The sequence below is a fragment of the Vicugna pacos genome, chromosome 4 (genome assembly GCF_048564905.1).
Source record: "Vicugna pacos chromosome 4, VicPac4, whole genome shotgun sequence".
Lineage (NCBI taxonomy): Eukaryota > Metazoa > Chordata > Mammalia > Artiodactyla > Camelidae > Vicugna > Vicugna pacos.
Window position 1 is genome coordinate 19,639,367 of NC_132990.1, and position 19,190 is coordinate 19,658,556.

At 43.7% G+C, this 19,190-nt stretch overlaps 1 protein-coding gene and 1 long non-coding RNA gene across 2 annotated transcripts in view; one reads left to right on the forward strand and one right to left on the reverse strand.

Annotated features, from left to right (window-relative positions):
* The window catches only part of MTAP (methylthioadenosine phosphorylase), a 36,596-nt gene extending 19,276 nt beyond the window's left edge, over nucleotides 1–17,320 (reverse strand). The window contains exons 1-4 of the mRNA XM_072959310.1: nucleotides 17,161–17,320; nucleotides 8,450–8,536; nucleotides 7,225–7,283; nucleotides 3,839–4,006 (exon numbers count right to left, since the gene is read on the reverse strand). Of these exons, the coding sequence (XP_072815411.1) occupies nucleotides 3,839–4,006; nucleotides 7,225–7,283; nucleotides 8,450–8,536; nucleotides 17,161–17,193 (347 nt within the window). The 5' untranslated portion in view covers nucleotides 17,194–17,320. The remainder of the gene's footprint in view (nucleotides 1–3,838; nucleotides 4,007–7,224; nucleotides 7,284–8,449; nucleotides 8,537–17,160) is intronic.
* LOC140695999 (uncharacterized) overlaps nucleotides 1–19,190 on the forward strand; it is a 140,254-nt gene that overhangs the window by 72,135 nt on the left and 48,929 nt on the right. The gene's annotated exons all lie outside the window — the stretch shown is intronic.

Consider the following 19,190-nt stretch of genomic DNA (forward strand, 5'->3'; position numbering starts at 1 on the left):
GCAGTTAAGTTTGAGATCCACATACATTTTCCTTTCTACAGCTGCCCTAATCACAAATGAGAGATTATTTTCACTTTGAATATTAGTGAAGGTTATTTCCTTGCATGTCTGAGAAACAGATGCAAGGACTGACCACACCCCAAAATACTCGGAACCACTCCCTTCCCCACCTGTCTGCTGTCCTGATTTCTCCAGGTCAGTCACACCCAAGGATTCCCTTCTCGCATGCCCAGGATTTCAAGTTTTCACAGGCTGGACTGTAGTAGGAGCAAACCAAATGATTTTCAGAAGAGAGTGATCTTATATTCTTAAAAAAGCTTCCAGACTGTCAAGACTCCTTTAAGGGCATTTTTCCTTTTTAGAGTACAGAAATCTATGATTTTAAAAACACTTATAAAACTCAGAGCTACCTGTCACTCTTAAATCTCAATGACCTCTAAGGTTTGCATGGCATGGTTGATAGGCCAGGTGGGTGTTTTCCCCCTATTCTGGGCATCGAGGGCAGAGAAAAGCAAGATGCTTCAGGTCTGCCATCTGTTAAATAAGAATAGCCATACTATTCCCTTTTGATTTTTTATTACAAATGTATGTTAGGGAGATTAAAACAATCTCTCTGGCCTTGGAAGACTACTTTAGGATGAGGATTTTTTTTTTCTAAGATGATGGACTGGCAAAGTTACAGCAGTAGGCAAATACGTGTTTCCAGATCAGTCCCTGGAGAAGAATCCATGGATAGTACAAGGAAAAAGAGCTTAAGTGATGGAGTTCAACCTGTAATCTTGAAGACAGGACCAAAGGCCACATAGGTAAAGTGATCTTCCTGAGGCCAAACAGAGCCAAGATAAAATCTTCTAATCCAATGCTCTCGCGCCCACAGCTTTAGTCCACTAGCCAGAGCCAGCCCTGCAGAATGTTGCAATTCTATCAAACGGGCTGAGGCTCTGGGTACTCAGACTACAGACAGCACAGCCTCCAGCTCACCATTCCTGCCCGACCACAGGACTAACTGGGGATAGAGGTATACCTGCCTCAACACACCAAGATTTACTCTGTCAAAATAAAAAGTGCTCTCAGTACACCACACACGGGGCATTATGACAAGGAAAAAGTTCTGATTCTCCTCTCCTTTAAGACATTCAAACATACTCCCGGTGAATCATGTACATGCTCAAGCCTGGTTAACAGAAAGCATGTAGCGCAACCAGCAGCAGTGCCACTTAGAAGATGTTCACCAACAGCGATTATAATGCACGTCATACATACAATTTTAAATTTTCTAGCAGCTATGTCAAAAAGTAAAAAAGAAATAGGTAAAATTAGCTTTACTATCTTATCTAACATCAAAAACATTGTTACAGTGTGTAATGGACATAAAATTTGAGATTTCATTCTAAATGATATTTTCTTAGGGGGATCCTCCTTTCCACAGATCTTTTCTTCTGTTGTTACCAAGAAGTGTTAACGAGTAGACCCCTCCAGCCAACATGTCATGCTCACAGTAAAGGCACCTTTTATCGGGCAGGTAACACGTGCGAGATCCCATAAAAGGCACCTGCTAGGGACTTGGAACTCCCATGGCAAGACTGAGGAGGCAGGTTATCCATACAGCATTTATAAAAGAAAACAGATACCAAAAGATTTTTAAGTTTACACAGCTAAGAAGTGCCAGAATAGAATGAAACTAGATCTGATGGCAACACCTGTTCTCTTTTCTATTCTCCATCTTTCTGCTCCAACTCCTTTCTTGAAAGAGCTGGCATGTGAAATGTCTACATTTACTACATGTGAGAAAAAGATTTAGGAAATGCAACAGTGTACAGTTACACCACTTAAGTAACAAATTAATCCCAGGCTTAGTAGCCAAGCCAGACTCTTCTCTCTAGTATCTTCAGTGATACTTTATAAATCCAGACCATTCTGAATTTCTTTGTATTGCATTAACTTTTTAAATATATTTTTATTGAAGTACAGTCAGTTTACAATATTGTATCAATTTCTGCTGTACAGCACAATACTTCAGTCACATAGGAACATACATACATTCATTCTCATATTCTTCACCATAGGTTACAAGATATTGAATATGATTCCCTGTGCTATACAGTATAAACTTGTTTATCTATTATATATGTATTAGTTAGTATCTGCAAATGTTGAACTCCCAATTTATCCTTTCCCATCACCTTCCCCCTCTGGTAACCATAAGTTTGTTTTCTATGTGAGTCTGTTTCTGTTTTGTAAATAAGTTCATTTGTGTGTGTGTGTGTATATGTATTGCATTATTAAACAACCACATTACACCCATTTTCTTAAGTCATGGACTTTGACACCCACAGAGATTTTGATCGAGTGTACCCTAAAGACTAACTCTAGCCCTCCTTTCCCTTTGAAGGATCATGTTCATTCAATCACTCAAAAAATACTGATTGAGCAGCCACGGGCCAGGTAGTGTTGTGCGTGTTGGGGATAAAGTGGCATGCAGGACAGATGGCGTCCTTGCCCTCACATGATTTACATTCTTGAGGGGAAGATGAAATCATATATATATATATTAGAGTCAGGTGTGGAAAACTGATGAGGGGCATGTAATGATTTTAGTTGATGCTTATTATTTATTAGACTGAACCACAAGAAATGACTAATATACAACCGTTTCTAACTTACACAGTGGGCTTGGTTCAAGCTAATAGCTTCAATTCATCAGGAAACAATCAAGAGTGGTTCTGATGGACTAGATTATAATAAACCCCTGAAAGGCAGAAGACACACAGAACAGGACTGAATAAACCTTCCTTCCATAACAGAAGAGGTAGGAGAGGCGTGGAGAACAGTGAGCTCAGAGCTAACAGAGGGAAGAGCACGATGGACTAAGGCGATGGTCTGGGCGACTGGATGCGGGAGTTTGGTGGGAGCCACCAAGTAGTTTACTCCCTGTGGTCCTTCTCCCCACCACTCTGCCTCAGGTAGCAGAGTGCAGTCGCTGTCTCCATCCAGAGCATCCCAGGAGGAAGGTACCTCCACCAGGGATGGAGGAGGCACAGCATGCAGATGGGACCTTAGGAGGCCTCTCACTATCTTGTGATTGTTCAGCTACTTCTAAATGCAGAGAGAGCCCAGGATCTTAGCAGTCCATTATTGTTAAATATTTTAGTAAAGGAACATTATATATTCCTTGCTCAATTTAAGTAACAAAAAAAATCCCTAGCTCCTGAACCAACTATTGATAGTAACAACATGAAACGACAGGACAGACAACCAGACATTACGTGCCTCTTGAATGATGCAGAAAGGTTCCTGCCAAGAATTCAAACCTGATTCTGATCAGGCCTCCAGAGTTAAGCACTGGTTTACAGTAAACACAGGGGATAGAGGAAGACACTAAATGACACTTAAGGATGCAATCAGTAAAATCCAGCATGTGGGGAAACTCCATAGGAGAAAAAAGGGGGGGGAGGGGTGAAAACCTCTGGACAAAAAAGCTTATTAATGCGTGGACCTCCCATGGACCCCCATCTGAACAAACCAATTATTAAAAAAAAGTCTATGAGACAGTAGGGAAAAAGAGAACACTGCTTAGGCATCTAATACTAGGAAATATTAAGTAATTTGTTTTTTTTAAAGAGTTCATATCTTTTAAAATTACAAACTGATAAATGTAGGTGCCGTGAATTAGGAACTTGAGTTTATGATGATGATTTTATTTTGTATATATTTAAAAACTCCTACAGTAAAACATGTCTGTGGGCCTGTTCCTCCTCTGCGCCAAGTCCCCACACATTGTCCCTTTGAGCTGGGAATGATCTCACAAGACCCTGAAGCATCCTAGATGGCAGCCTACCTGTCGATGAACTGGTCGATAATGACGATATCGCCGGGCTGGATCTCTTCCCTCAGGGAACCACAGGCTGTGGTCACTATGACGTGTGTACAGCCCTCCTCCTTCAGGGCCCAGATGTTCGCCTGATAGTTGACTTTTGAAGGCATGATGGTATGCTGCCTCCCATGCCTAAAGAAGGAGAGTAAACACAGTAGAGGAGTGAGCAGGGCATTTTAATACTGTTGGAAAAGAAAACTTACTTATAGCAGTGCCTTCCAGCCCTTTCCACCAAAGTGCTTTCTTTGGCAGAGGAAGAATGAGGACAGGTCGGGCAACAAGAGCCTACATCAAGTGTAAACGGTTTGGTTTTAAAGTGCAAGCTCACTTTACAGTCCACCTTCTGTTCTCCTATCAGCAGTGGGCAACAGCTTACTCAGATTCACTCTCCAGGAAGACCTGCCATGTCCATCCTGTGGGCCACTAGACACCCCAGAATCTGAGGCATCAGGGCTCACATAGCCACGACACAGCAAACAAGAGGTGCCAATGAAGGAGCACACAAAATGGAAACAGAAACAAGTTTCCAGTTTAATCTCCCTATTCTTTTTTGCCTGACCACCCAAATAAGTTAATGAAACATTTAAAATACTGCATTTCCCAGTTGTTTATGTTGACATCCAAGAACAGATCACCTTACGCATCACTGCTATGAGGGGCTGAAACGTGTGTCCTCGCCACATGCATATGTTGAAATCCTAGCCCCAATACACCCAAATGTGACTGTCTTTGGGGACAGATAATTAAGGTTAAATAAGGTTATTTGATGAGGTAATTAAGTTAAAATAAGGTTATTAGGGTGGGTCCTAATCCAGCATGAATGGTGTCCTTGTAAGAGGAGATCTGGACACAGACACACAGGGAAGAATGTACAGAGGGGGAGGACGGCCTTCTACAAGCCAGAGAGGGGCCTGGAACAGATCCTTCCCTCCCGCACTCAGAAGGAACCAACCCTGGTGACCTTGGTCCTGGACCTCTGTCTCCAGGACTGTGAGGAAACAAATCTGTGGTACTTTGTTATGGCAGCTCTAGCAGACTGATACAGCCACCAGTGATTTATTTCCTGTCACACTTCACATACAACCTGAACACCTTACCATGGCCCTCGTGTCACCTGGGCCCAGCCTACAAATGGCAACGTCCCTTCCCACCCCTGCTTAGGCTCACTGGCCTCGCTGCTCAGCTGCACTCACTCCTGCTCAGGCTGTCGCCTCCTCACGGAGGTGTTTTCCGTGACCACTGCATCTGTGTCACGTCACTATCCTCTGACCTTATTTTTCTTTCTGGCACCTGTCGGCCACTCAAACTTTGTATTTCCTTCTCAGTGTCCATCTTTCCTACTAGCGTCTGTCTTCCTTGCTGGTACCTAAAACTGGACTTGCCATGAGAGTAGTTCAAGTTGTTGGACAAAAAACTGAGTATTTAACACCCCCCTCCACAACACCCTCTCTCTCCCCCACACCACCCACAATGCCAGTAAACAGCCAGTAAAGGGAACACAAATTCTAAAATTATTTTTAAAATTCACACATTAGAGGGTATACTTATTACTTATAAGCAATACTTCACAAAGAGTTAAAATTATCCTCAGCTGTTTGAGAAAGTACAAACATCAAAGGTAATGTTCTACCACAGAAAGGCTAAGTGGCAAGAGTCCAGTGGTCTTCACATGTGATGATGCAGAAGCAGGCTTTCAAGGAAGTAGCTGAACACACAAAAATTATACTGTGCAATGCTGATTAAAAGTTTGGGGTCTGAAGTAAAACTGCCTGGGTTCAAATCCTGGCTCTGCCACTTACTAGCTGTGTGACCTCATCAAAGTCACTCAGCTCTCTCAGCCCGATTTTTTTTCACCTGTAAAATGAATAAAAACCTGCTCCTTAAGGTTGTTATTCGCTATCCCTTGTATCACCCCATCCTTATATTTTGAATTATATCACCAAATGACCACCAACAGCATTACTAAAAATACCAAAATAATCTGTACATAACTGGAGATAAGCATAGCATATCAGGGTTTTTACCCCAAGTTCTAGATGACCTCTCAGAGGGGGAAGGTCCCATGAATGCCCACAGTCCCCACTTTTCCGTGGGGGATATGTTACAAGCCCCCCATGGATGCCTGAAGCTGCAGGCTTCCCATTCAGGTAGGAGTATAAAGCCTTCACCGTGGGGCCACAACACCAGCTGTTTTCTCTTAGAGCCTGGAAAAAGTTAAGCATTTCTCTAGCAATGACCACAGACCAACAAAGAAGGTTACCCGCAATCAACCCCGTATGACCATTTAGAACTAAAATTTAGTTTTACTGGATTAAGCAAAGCCACTTCCGTTTCAAAAAACAGTGTGGCGTACAGACCCCAAGGTGGTCCTCATTTCCATGCATTGCATAATTCCTGCCTCCTCAACTGTGGGTGGACCTGAGATGCTTCCAAACAATAGAATACAGTGGAAGTGCTGGGAGTCACTCCCACGGTCAGGCCCCACCTGCCAGCATGACTGGAGACCCTCCTGCTGGCCTTGGAGAGCAGGCTGCTATCTTGTGAACTGCCCATAAGGATGGCCACACAGCAGGGGACACAGCCTCTAAGAGCTGAAGGTCTCAATCCTTCAACCCTGAGGAACCAAGTTCTGCCAACTACGCGTGAGCTGGAACGAGGACATGGAGCCCCAGATGCAAATAAGCTGTTAAATATACCTTTTGTGACCCTGAAGAGGACTCAGCCCACACTTCAGTCACTAGGAAACTGAGATAATGTATTCTGTTTTAAGATGCTAAATTTGTGGTCATTTGTTATGCAGCAATAGAAATCTAATACAGGCAGTCTTGACTAATTTCTAACTGTGATGAAACAGCTTGCCTCCTTTCTTCATGGAACAGGACGAGACTTGTCAAGGAAGGATGCAGACACCCCCGGGAACCCACTTCAGGGACCTGAAACCCACTCCCCACAAGTCTAGAAGTGTTACTACACAAGGGGTCATGAATGAAGCAGTTTTTCTTGATCTTGTTAATTAGAAGATGAAAGACAAAAAAGAACAGAAGAAAACATTTCCTCTTGTAGCTAAAACTGAAAGCAGAGCTTAAATTTTAGTCAAATGATCGTATCGCTCATGGGATTGTTCTAAACACTTTCCACTTTCCCAACCTGAGTGGGGGATGGACAAGATCTTCAATCTCCAAAGTCAATAAACTTACCCCAAAACCATAAGTGATTTAAAGATGACTCAGACAGTCTGGCTCCAACACATTAATAACTCATACCAGCATCATTCATTACTCTTTCCAAAATTTAAGTTAAATTTAGATTCTCCTTGATAGTTAACATTGAAAAAGCTTGGAATACCTTACCTTGCAAGGAGGACGCAATCAACATTCTTTATCTTCCCCAAAATTAAGGCATCAGAAGGCTGCAGATAATGAAAAATGGTTACAACTCAGTGATTTGAAAACATATATAGAAACCATCAAAAAGCTTCCATTTCAATTGTTCAACTGTAGTAGGATTCATGGAAACTTGGGGTTTGAAGATATATTTTAGAGTAAAAGAATCTAGATTTGATCAGTCAGCTTCATCCCTCGATACCTACGGAGGCCTCTGCCAGCACAGAGGTCTGTGAGACCTAGACAGTGCGTGGGTAGGTGCCATTCAGTGAGACCTATTTGTAGCAGCACCCTGGAGACTGATGCCAGACTGGTCACACCAGACTTGTCAACGGTGTTGGGCAGGTTCAAGAACAGGTGTGAGAGTGAAATGCAAAAAGAATAGCAGTCCACTGTCAAGGAATTTAAGAACTCAGCGCTGGAACCATGTGCTGTGTTAACCAGGTCTTAGATGGCCATGGGATGACCACAAGTAATGGAGGGAAATGTCCTGAGCACCTAGGAGGTTAAGAAAACATGGACAGCTGGGCTTGGAGGACATGAGGTCAGATCTAAGGACTTGGCTGAGAGGAAGGGTTTGGTTGGGATTGCCAGATGCAGGGATCTTCAGGAGGATCAGAGGAATCACAAAGTTTGGAATTTGCCAGACAGAATTAAGGGAAGGCAGACACCCTTCCCAGCTGGATGACACAAGTGTTGGGAGAATAGCTTCCTTTTCATAGAAAAGGAGGAGTGTTTTATTTCCAACTCGGTTATGCAATTGTGTTCTCGAACTCCAAGAAATTCCCCTGTGGGCCAGGGCTCACTAAGAAAAGGCCACTTTGACATTTCCTCCCATTTGTTAAAGATTATGGTATGACCGACAGGCCCCAAATTAGAAGCTGATTTGAATGCAGAGATCTTAAGAGTACAGTTGCTATGTCTCAAATGAGTGTGTGGCATCTAGGGATATAAACTAGCAAGTTATTTGCACATATATAAAAGTTACATTCTCAGTACAGTCAAGTCCAGGGCATCCTTGGGGACACTGTTTCAGGTGGTGGAACCCTATGACAGAACTCTTGTCCCCCTCTCAGCCTGGGGCAGGCAGCCCTGCACTGCCAAGACAAAAGCAATTTAAAAAAACTTTTTTAACTTAAAAATTAGGCCAGCAAGGAGAAAGCTAGTATGTCTCCACTAACTGGATATTAACCTTGCCAAATGGAGTATCCACATATTTTTCAGTTCTTCCTTCTAAGATTTCTGGATCATCCAGGCCTGTCCCACCAATTATTCCAATCTAGAGGAGACAATAAAAAGATACCACACTTGATCATTTTTCATTAGAAACAAAATCATTATTTTAAGCAAATTTGTTTATTCATACTCACATGTTCTTCTCCATTCCTAAACACTGGTTATTTTTAAAAATCTGAATATTACTGAAAAGCAATCATTCATCCCACAAATATTCGAAGGCCTTCTATGTTCCAGAAGTAACCAAAGCATGAGTCACCTTTTTTGGACTCTACCACATTTTTGCTATTTGAATAACAAATTAGCACAGCTCAGGGGGGTGGGTATAGCTCTGTGGTAGAGTGCATGCTTAGCATGCAGGAGGTCATGGGTTCAATTCCCAGTACCTCCATTTAAATAAATAAACCTAATTACCTCCCCCAGCAAAAATTTAAAAATTTTAAAAATAATATCCCTCCAAAAAAACAAATTCGCACATTTCAAGTGTTGTATTGCATTTTTCAGAGAGTAACTTAACTGTCCTTGTCTTCAGGGATTAATCTGAGTTAAAATGACCTGGTATTACCCTTTAGAGTTACTCTGATTTGATGATTAAGACACATGAACAAAAACAGTTACAAAGACAACTAAATATGTTAACTAAACATTATATAACTGAAATCATTAGGAAGGTTTTTGTGGGTTGATACTTCTTAAAGGAAAAATATTACTTAAAATTGTCACCAGCAGACTACAGAGATGACTCTATTAGAAACCCAATGAAAAGTCACCTGAGCATTTTTTTCAATGAAAAGCTTTAAATCAGTTGTTGCTTGAGTAGAATTTTCTACTCAATGAAAGTAGCTCCTTGAGAAAAAAATTCCAAAGTTAAGAATTAACTGAACATGTGAATTAAATATTTCCAGATCAGGTTACACAGTTGATTTATATTAATATATGGGAAAATAGTTACCTCTCTGGCTCTATTTCCTAGGGAAAAAAATCAACAAAATAAGAAAAAGAGCAATTGAAACTTTTACAAAGAACTGCAGATTATGTAATTTAAAACTTTGAAAGCATCCCCATAACTTAAGTGGTTAAACAAGTTTTTGGAGTTGCTGCCACCTTGTGGTACATTGTTGAAACCACAGCAGGTTACATATCTACTCCAACCCAACATTTTTCTCCTGCTTTGTTACAACTTAAAACATCATAGGTAAAGACTAACCAATATTTCAGTTTTCAGATCAACAGAAGTGTTCACTGAAGTCAGTGTGTTTAAATCTTTCCACTTCAGGAGAAATCTTAAAAATCTCACTATTTAATGAATCCCAACCCTTTCTGCAGTGGCTGCTCCATTTTATCCATTTCATGTAACTCTGAAGCACCACATATCATAACAGGTGTGTGTGTGCACACGTAATGAACTGTCTTGCCCTTGTCATCACCTCAGACTGCCGAACTAAGTTGCTGACTCTGAAATTACCCTCTGAAATTGGGATTCTGCTAGTCATGGAAACTTTCGTTTGTTTGTCTTTTTCTTTAAGTTCTACCACTTTGACTTGGCTGTTTCTGACTATTCCCTGGGTCATGGCCTCTCCCATTCTGGATTCAACACTGGACTCAGACTCGTATATGTGAAACAAGCCTGACTTGGTTTTGAAACCACTCTCTGTTGTGGGCAAGCTAGCCCAGCATCACAGCAGTGAATAAGAAATGCTAACTGGGGCCTTGTTGAAGTTCAGTGCCCTTGAGCCCATCCTCATCAGCCCCAAGCTTCAGTCCACACCACCCTGGCTTCATAATGACCCTGCATTAGGTGGCTGGTAACTCAACCCTCAGTGAGGAATATTTCGTACTGGGCGTGAAAGCAAGAGTTGTCACAGCTCATCGAAAGACCAGAATGTGGTCTCTGGCGCTAGAATTATCTGCAGGAGAGCCTGTCCAGTCAAACTGGCTCTAGTTGTTTATGGAAACCCTCATCTTGCAAGGGATACAGGACAAGTGTAGCAACTGAGTACTGCCACACCAGGGAACTGGCTTTTTTTTTTTTTTTTTTTTTTTTTTTTTTTTGCCGCAGCTAGAGGCCAGCAGCACCAAGATGTGGCAATGTCGCCACCTGCTGGCTCCACAGTGAAGTATAACTAGGATGGAATCCCAAGCACCAATGGCGTAGTTCTGTCATCCCCTCCAGTTTCCAAATTCAGGGGTCAGCTCAATATCTGCCGTGGTGATTAACTGTGTCTGTGCATTTAGATGTCACTGGCACTATGCCAAGTGCTTCAGTGCCCTTACCTCATTCAGTCTTCACAACTACTCTGTAAGTTAGGTCCTACAGTGTAACAACCATTTTACAAAAGAGGAAAGAGACAAAAATTAAGAAATTTGTCCAAACAGCAAATTATAAAGCACAACGCTGGGATAGGAACACAGGTCTTTCACACTCAACCACTATGATGTACAGTATCCCCTGTAATCCTTGATAACATCACACACCCTATTAGAAATTTATTGTCTCCATGTTATGAATAAACTGATGCTCAGAATTCAAATTCTGGATCAAGGTCCCAGGACAGACATGAAAGCAGCAACTCTGGGAACCTGAGTGAACCACCCTGGAGGGAGGGGCTCTCCATCCACGACCTCATGTATCCGAACCAGGCCTCCTGGGCCAGAGGCAATGCCCTCAGTCCAGGCAATCCTAGACTGCTCAGGAAATGTATTCAGGGTCTGAGATGGAACTTCGGGGCCAGTTCTCCCCAGGCAGCACTTCGTTACACAAGATAAAGTTCTGAAATAGGGACCCCCTACTCAATCAAGGTCATTGCCAGATTTCCACAGTTGCTTCATCCCATACTTTTGCACCTGCAGACCACCAAGTCAGTCTCCTCAAAAAGAAGAGACGGTTTGAAAGCATTTTATCCGAATGCTGGCTTAGCTGACCTGAATGGTTACTTCTAGCTATGCTGAAAGGGTCCACTTCCCCTGGTGCTATGCCACAGATTTCACATACCCCACATGGCTTCAGGAACCACTCCCCATTACTTTGAGGCCTGGATGCACGACATGAAGGAATCTAGCACTTCATGACAGCACTCTCAGAACACCGTAACCCCGAGCAAGTAAGACTAGCTCCTGCCATGGAGATGCCTCTGAGTTCCTCAACTCATAAGGTGAAACGGCCAGAGCTCCAGATGCCAGCAGTCTCTGCTTTGAAAATTTTAGTCCTTCAGCTCTGGTCACCGTTGACAAGTTTGGCAAGTGCGGCAGACAGACGCTCTCCTTTTGTTGGGCTAAATTAGCTTTGAGGCCTCCCAGAGCCTTGCAAAATCTTGGAAGGCTAGTTGCATGGAGAGAGAATGGCCAAATGTCTTGGAGGCCTGATCAGAACTTGCAGTACGGTCCAGAGACAGCTGGTGGCTCCCTCTCTGCCAGGAAACCCTTCTCTGTATGCCACCCTTGTAGGTGACGGCTGTGGGCTCAGTTGTGCCCCTCAGATCCATATGTTGAAGTTCTAACCCCCAATACTTCAGAATTTGACTTCTGTTTTTGATTGAAGTACAGCTGTTTTACATTATATTAGTTTCAGGTGTATAACAGAGCAATTCAATATTTTCATAGATTATACTCCATTTAAAGTTATTACAAAATAATGGCTATATTTCTTTGTGCTGTACAATGTATCCTTGTTGCTTTTTTATTTTACACGTAGTCATTGATATCTCTTAATCTCATACCCGTCTTGCCCCACCCCTTTCTCTCTCCCCACTGGTAACCACTAGTTTATTCTCTATGAGTCTACTTCTGTTTTGTTATAGACATTCATTTGTTTTATTTTTTAGATTCCACATTGAAGTGGTAAATAGAGAATTTGTATTTCTCTGACTTATTTCACTAAGCCTCATATTTTCTAGGTCTATCCATTTTATTGTAAATTGCAGAAATTCATTTTTTATAGTTGGGTAATATTCCACTGTGTGTGTGTATGTGTATATACATTTGTACACATTTTATATTTATATTTATACACACACACACATCACACCATTTCTTATCCATTCATCTGTTGATGGGCACTTAGGCTGCTTCTATGTCTTGGCTATTGTAAATAGTGATTCTGTGAACACTGAGGTTCATGTATCTTTTAGAATTAGTGTTTTTGTTTTCTTCAGATGTGTACACAGCAGTGGAACAGTGTACTAGGGTTCCCTTTTCTCCACATCCTCACCAACATTTGTTACTTGATGATAGTCATTTCCGACAGGTGTGAGATGGTACTTCATTGTGGTTTTTGATTTGCATTTGATGATTAGCAGTGTTGAGCAGAATTTGACTTTTTTTGGAAATAGGGTGTGTGAAGAGGTAATTCAAGTTAAATGAAGTCTTGTTGGGTTGGTAGTGCTAATCCATTAAGACTGTTGACCTTACAAGAAGAGACTAGGACACAGGTATGCAGAAGGAAGATATTGGACTTCTGGCCTCCAGAATTGTGAGGAGACAAATTTCTTGTTGCTTACGCCGCCCAGTCTGTGGTACTTTGTTATGGCAGCCCCAGCTAACAAGTAAGTTAACACTACATTTTGGCCAGAAATAATAGCAGGTTCAGAATGTCGGTGGCCTTTGTTTAACCAGCCTCCCCTAGCAAAGTCAAGGGATTATTCTGATGGGTAGACACTCTTGAGGATACAGTCCACCTCCTGAAATGGTCATTTCAGAGGAGGATTTTCCTCAGAGCTTATTTTATTCTACAGCGCTCTCCACTGTTTGTGGAGAAACGCAGGATTCTCCCTGGTGCTCCTCCTGGGTCAGCTGCTGGATACTGGAATCCCCAGGGGAGCCTTCAGTACCGAAGCCCAGGGCCCAGACTCCAGAGATTCTAATTGGGCAAGGCATTTTTCCCTTCTTACAGCACCTCAGGTGGTTCTGGGGCGTAGCCAGAATTGGGCATCCTTGCTGTAGGGCCTAGATCATTAATTTTTAAAATCTGGGTTAGTTGAGTGTCACAGGCTGAAAAATGGCTCCTGCAGGAGAGCCCGTCTGCATCCTAATTACCAGAACCTCTAAATGTTACCTTCTGAGACTACGTTAATGATTTTGAGATGAGATTATCCTGGATTATCTGGGTGGGCCCTAATGTAATCATAAAGGTCCTCATAAGGTCCAAGGAGGAAGAAGGCGATGTGACAAAGGAAGCAGGGGGAGAAAAGGCAATGTGAGCAGGGCCTTGAGCCACGCACCGCTGGTGATCTCCAGTAGCTGGAAAAGGCAAGGAAACATTCTCCCTTAGGTCCTCCAAGAGGACCTTCCCTACTAACACTGTGATTTTGGCCCCACAGGACTCATTCTGGACTTCTGACCTCTAGAACTGTTAAGTGACTACATCCAGTTTGTTGTAATTGTTAGAGGAGCCTGTTAAAAATGCAGGTGCCCGGCCTTTTCAAAGCTCCCTGGTCAACAGCTATCACACTTCAGTGACACTTGAATATACTGAGGCTCTTTAAAACCCAGTTTGCTTCTCCCCACCCCCATTTCAGATTCAGCAGGACTGGGGTGGGGCCCAAGAATCTGCACTTCTAACAAACTCCCGGGAGGCGGCAGATGTAGCACAGGCTTTGAAAATCGCTGCTTGAGATGCTTGTGCAGCACAGACTAGAATACCAATGGAGGACTCAAGGTCCATTCCCCACAAAGATTTCTAGTACCTGTTTCCCCATCTGCCCCTATAAGGGTAAGATCTTTCCTCAATCTGTACGACTATGAGAATCAAGTGATACAGTGCATTAACATCTGTCACTGTTTCTGTACACGCTCCCAAATCCAGCAAAAATAAAATCATAGTAAACTTCCTTGAAGCAATAACAAAGAAGCCCCTTATCCCTTAGTTTTTCTCTGCTGCTCAGGAGAGAAAACCTGGCTGCTTCTCTGTCCCCTCACCAGGCAGTCTCTCTCTCAGGGATTTAAACCAAGACTCCTCAGCCAAGTGTGAACTGGCCCTCCTAGGGGATGAGATGAGGTGTGTGGAAACCCATGGGGGTATTTTCAGGCTGCCACACTGATGGGGGAAGAGTGCCACCAGCGTTTCGTGCGAAGGGGAAACCAAGGATATGTTCTATGTCCTGCAATGCTCAGGGCAGTCCTAAGGGAGGAATTGTCCTCCCCAAATGGCATTGTGTCTCTAGGTAAAAAATGCTCACTGGTCATCTGGTGTCCAGTTGGGGCCTTAGGGTTGTCTCCTGGTTTCTGAAGGTCATTCAAGAAGTTTCACTGTGAAGGCCTTTGCCAACCACTCCCAGCCAGCAAAAAAGAGAAGTTCAAAGGCCTGTTCTCCAACCCCCTTAATACTGTTTTGATGGGACCATATCTTCTCTTTGTCATAGCAACCATGATTAACAAGACTTATTTTCATCATTCAGAGTTAAAAGCTGGGCTGCTGCCTAGGGTAGCCGTGGCCCATTAAAGGAGCCCTCCAGAATGCCAAAGACCGGCTGGGTTCTCTGTGCAGTCAAACCTACCACTTGCCCATGGCTGCTACTGGAGGATGTCTCCCTGAGGTCCTACTAGACAATGGCTGTTATTAACACTACAGGAGAGCATCCAGTGGGTATTTTATGCACACACTCCACACTCCCTCTTCCTTAAGGCTGCACACCTCTTTGTCAACAGAATTAAATGGGGCACAGGGACCACATGTCATATTTCAGAAATGGCTCACGTCTAGTTGATGGAATGCCAGGCTTGAGGCCAGTTCTGTCATTATCCAGGTCCAGCTGTGTAATTCTGGGCTCCTTAGGTGATCTTTCTTCGCCTCAGGTTTATGTCCCCAAAATGGTTTGTGTGATTACACAGTCTTACAGAACATTCTAACTTTTCATCCTATGATCTGGGGATAGCATACAGTTTTCATTAGCTTATTTTGCTCTGGACACTGACATCTCAATTTTTCTATATAGGATGTTGCCTCAGCAGTCTGTGGGAGATGGTGTTGGAATCAAGGATTTGCAAGAACAAAATTGTCACCTAACCCCAAAGAGAGAAATAAGCAGGCAGGCCGATACTAATTTTATATTCAGCAGCTCGCCAAGGAAAAAAAATATATATCATGCAATATTTACATCACTGCTCTAATCACAGTGCCCATTCTGCACTTAAATGCACTGCACTAATTTTACAGGGAAACTGTGGCAGGGAGAATGCCAAACCAGATTAAAGTGAGAGTGTTTTAAATACCACCCCTCTTTATTTTTAATGTCACTAAGTGTATTCTTGGAAAGGTAATAGTTCCCTCTTGCCCACTGAAAGCTGGGGCCTACAAATAATTTAATTGTTGGAGAAAAGATTCAAAATTAATCTCAGCTCCTCCACTTAAAAGCACTACTATTTAGTAAGTTTCAACTATGTGCTAGACAAACAATACAATTCTAAGTCCCAGAAAACCGTGCAGTAAAGTTCCCGATTTATAGACGGGCACCTAAGGAACTCACTCACTCTTACAAAAGAGCGTCATAAAAATTCTGCTTTGTCTTCCGTGACTGGTAAGAGCAGTCAACAAATATTTAATGCAAGATTCTTTTCAAAATAGAAGAAAATTGGTATCTAAGTATGACTGCAACTCTTTCCACCCCAGTCTCTCTTATCATGTGTCTCACTAAGAGCTGCAAGGGTCTACTGAACTAATCACTCTGGCTGAGGACACACAGACCAGAGATCCGCCTTCTCCAGGCAGAACTGGACACAAAACGCGGAATCAAGAGAGAGACTTGAAGGTGATGGACCTTTCTATCCCATTGGCCAGAATTTCTAAAGCCAAACAAATTAACAGTTCTTGGCCAGTCATAAGCTGCCTGGAAGGTATCTTGAGTTTTATCAACAATTTATTTTGTGGACTGTAATTCTAACTCTCTCTCCCCCAAGCACCAACTAGGAAGAAGTGCTTAAAAGTCCCAGGGAAACTCGCTGCAATCCTCGGAATTTGTGCTCTCCTCCGGGTAAAACTCCACTGCCCCCGTACAATGATCCCTTGTACGGAGACTTCTGAGGACTGAGGGCACAAGGAAACTGATCTCTAACTTTCAAGGTTGCCAAAAAGCAGTTTAAGGCCTGAGGCCTCCAAACAGGGAACGGCCCAGTACTCCTGTACTCCATTTCGGTGTTGTAAAAGTCTCCCCAAAGCATTGCGCTGCAGGGGGATAACTTCAGGACAGAGAAGGCCCACGTTTAGGAGAGAAAAAAAGCCGGAAGCTTGCAAAAGAGCAAGCAAGCAGTTATCCCACGTGGGTCACGGGCAAAGAGCCAAGTCAGAGCGGAAGCACTGAGTAGAGCAGGGCACGAAGGGGCTGTCTCAGCAGTTGCGGGGGTCCACTCACCTGGCTGGCACACCCGTTACTCCCGACCAGACCATCTGCCCAGAAAGGAGTGGCGCTCGGGAAAGGTGGGGCGCTAGCGCAGCCACGCCCGCTGCCCTTCTCGGAAGAGCTTGCCCCCGCCCTGCGGGTGCATCTGAGACCAGAGGTTGGGGGCACAGCTTGGCAATCATTCGCTCTCCCTCACCCCGGGGCTAACCAGCCACAGACCCTCCCCGTCGCGGCGGGGGCTCACAAGCTGGACTCACGGCCCAGAAGCGCACTCCCACCGGGCGGCAGCGAAAGAGTACAGGGCAGAGCGGACGACAGCCGGGACGGCTGATCTCACCTTCACGGCCGCGGGAGTAGCACCTGAGGCCATGTCTGCGCTGGGAAGGAGCAGCGACCACGCGCGGGGTGGAGGCGCGGCGCGGGTTCACGCGCGCGGCGCGGGACTGAGCAGTGCGGTCCCGGGGGCGGCCCTGGCTCCTCCTCTTCCTCCCCGGGACAGCTGGATTGGCTGCTGGTGTGGGCTCTCTCCCGCCACCCCCTCCTCAATTCCAGGTCCCCGCCTCCCGCCCCTATTGCGGACCTTTCCGGTTCTCCGTTGATTTTTTTTCACCCCCGTTATAACTAATGGGCTGATGATACTGATAATAATAAAGACTGTTTATTGAGCCCTTACATTGTTCCAAACCGTGTGCTTTGCACTTTAATCGGCTCTGTTAACTTTAACAAGAACCCTACGAGGAAGTGCAACACTCCCGGCTCCGCCTCGTATCCGCAGCGGGCTGGGCCTTATCTGTAAAACTAGGCCCATCTACGTTCCAGAAGTTCTCGCGGGAGGGAAGATTGTGGCGAGGAGGGAGCAGGCTGTTCGGGGAGATTCCCTCCAGCTGCTAACGCGGGGCGGGGTGCGTTTGGCTCTTCTTGCCGCTGAGACCCGAACGGGGTTTTGCTCCTTTCAGTTAATTCCTCCTAGACAGAGCGTAGGTGGGGTTGACCCAAGACTCAGTGATGACAAAAAGAAAATGAACAGAGTAACGTGCTACTGGATAACCTTTCTGACCTACCAACTGGCTATTTGAGGGGAGGCTTTTTTAAGAGGATGAAACATTCACTAACTCCCATCCTGGGTCCGAAGGGCCAGGGCCATCTTTAACCGTTCCCACCCCAGGCAACGTCCAGTACACCTTGATTCAGAATCCAGATTTATGTCCTCATTGCTCAACACTGACTGGTCACCCTCCACTCCCGCCCCCTACCCTCGATGTTACACCAGCCCTCCACTGGGATAATCCGTTACTTTCAAAATCCCCATCCCTTTCTTACAGGAGTAATCCTATTTAAACTCCCTGGATGGATTAAACTCTCCTAAATAAAATGCTGAGCGGTAGTAACATTCTGAGATACAGAAATGTTGCAAATTACTCTGGGGTTGGGAGGATGGCTGTAAAAGGGTAGATTTTCCTCCTTCCCTACAGCAGTGAGACACTGAAACAAGACACAAGTATAATTTCATTAAAAATATCACTATATTGTTACTGCCCATTTACTGTTAACTTAAACGGTAAAGACTTACTCTCTCATTGTTTGCTGTAGGTCTAAATTTTCTTGCGGCGCGCAGTTTTCTTCTGTTTCTTTTAAGTTATAAAATGCAAAGGCGAAGAATAAAAGAAGATTGGGATGTTCCTTTGAAAAGGGCAGAAGGCTGGGAGTCCTTCAGGAATTAGTTTCCTAGGAGCCTGTCTGCTCTGAGGGGTGGGTGGAGAGGACCCATGTAAGAGATTACTTCATTGGTCCTGACCAGAAAATTTTAAACTGGTTGATTAAGATTATATTTCTGGGGAAGATCTAAACTGCATTTAATTTGGGTATTGAATCTAGGTTTGGTACCAAGGGCTTTTAGCACAAGTGATGCTATTTTGGGTGTTTGGTCTTCTGTTTTAACAGGGCTAAACTGGACTTCTGGACTTTTCTACTGTAAGTTGCAGGTCAGGGCTCTTAACTATGTAATGTCTGTGAAGGGAACATTGTCCCAAGTCTGGTCTGTTGTGTGCGTGTGTGTGTGTTTTTATTCCAGTTTTATTGAGATATTAATGATGTATAGCACTGTATAAAATAAGGTGTACAGCATAATGATTTGATTTACATACATCATGAAATGACGACCACAGTAAGTTTAGTGAACATCCATCATCTCATGTAGATAGAAAATAAAAGAAATTGAAAAAAATAGATTTTCTTTTGTGATGAGAACTCTTAGGATTTACTGTTAACAATTTTCATGTGTAACATACAGCAGTGTTAATTATATTTATCATGTTGTACATGACATCCCTATAATTTATTTATCTTATAACTGGAAGTTTGTACCTT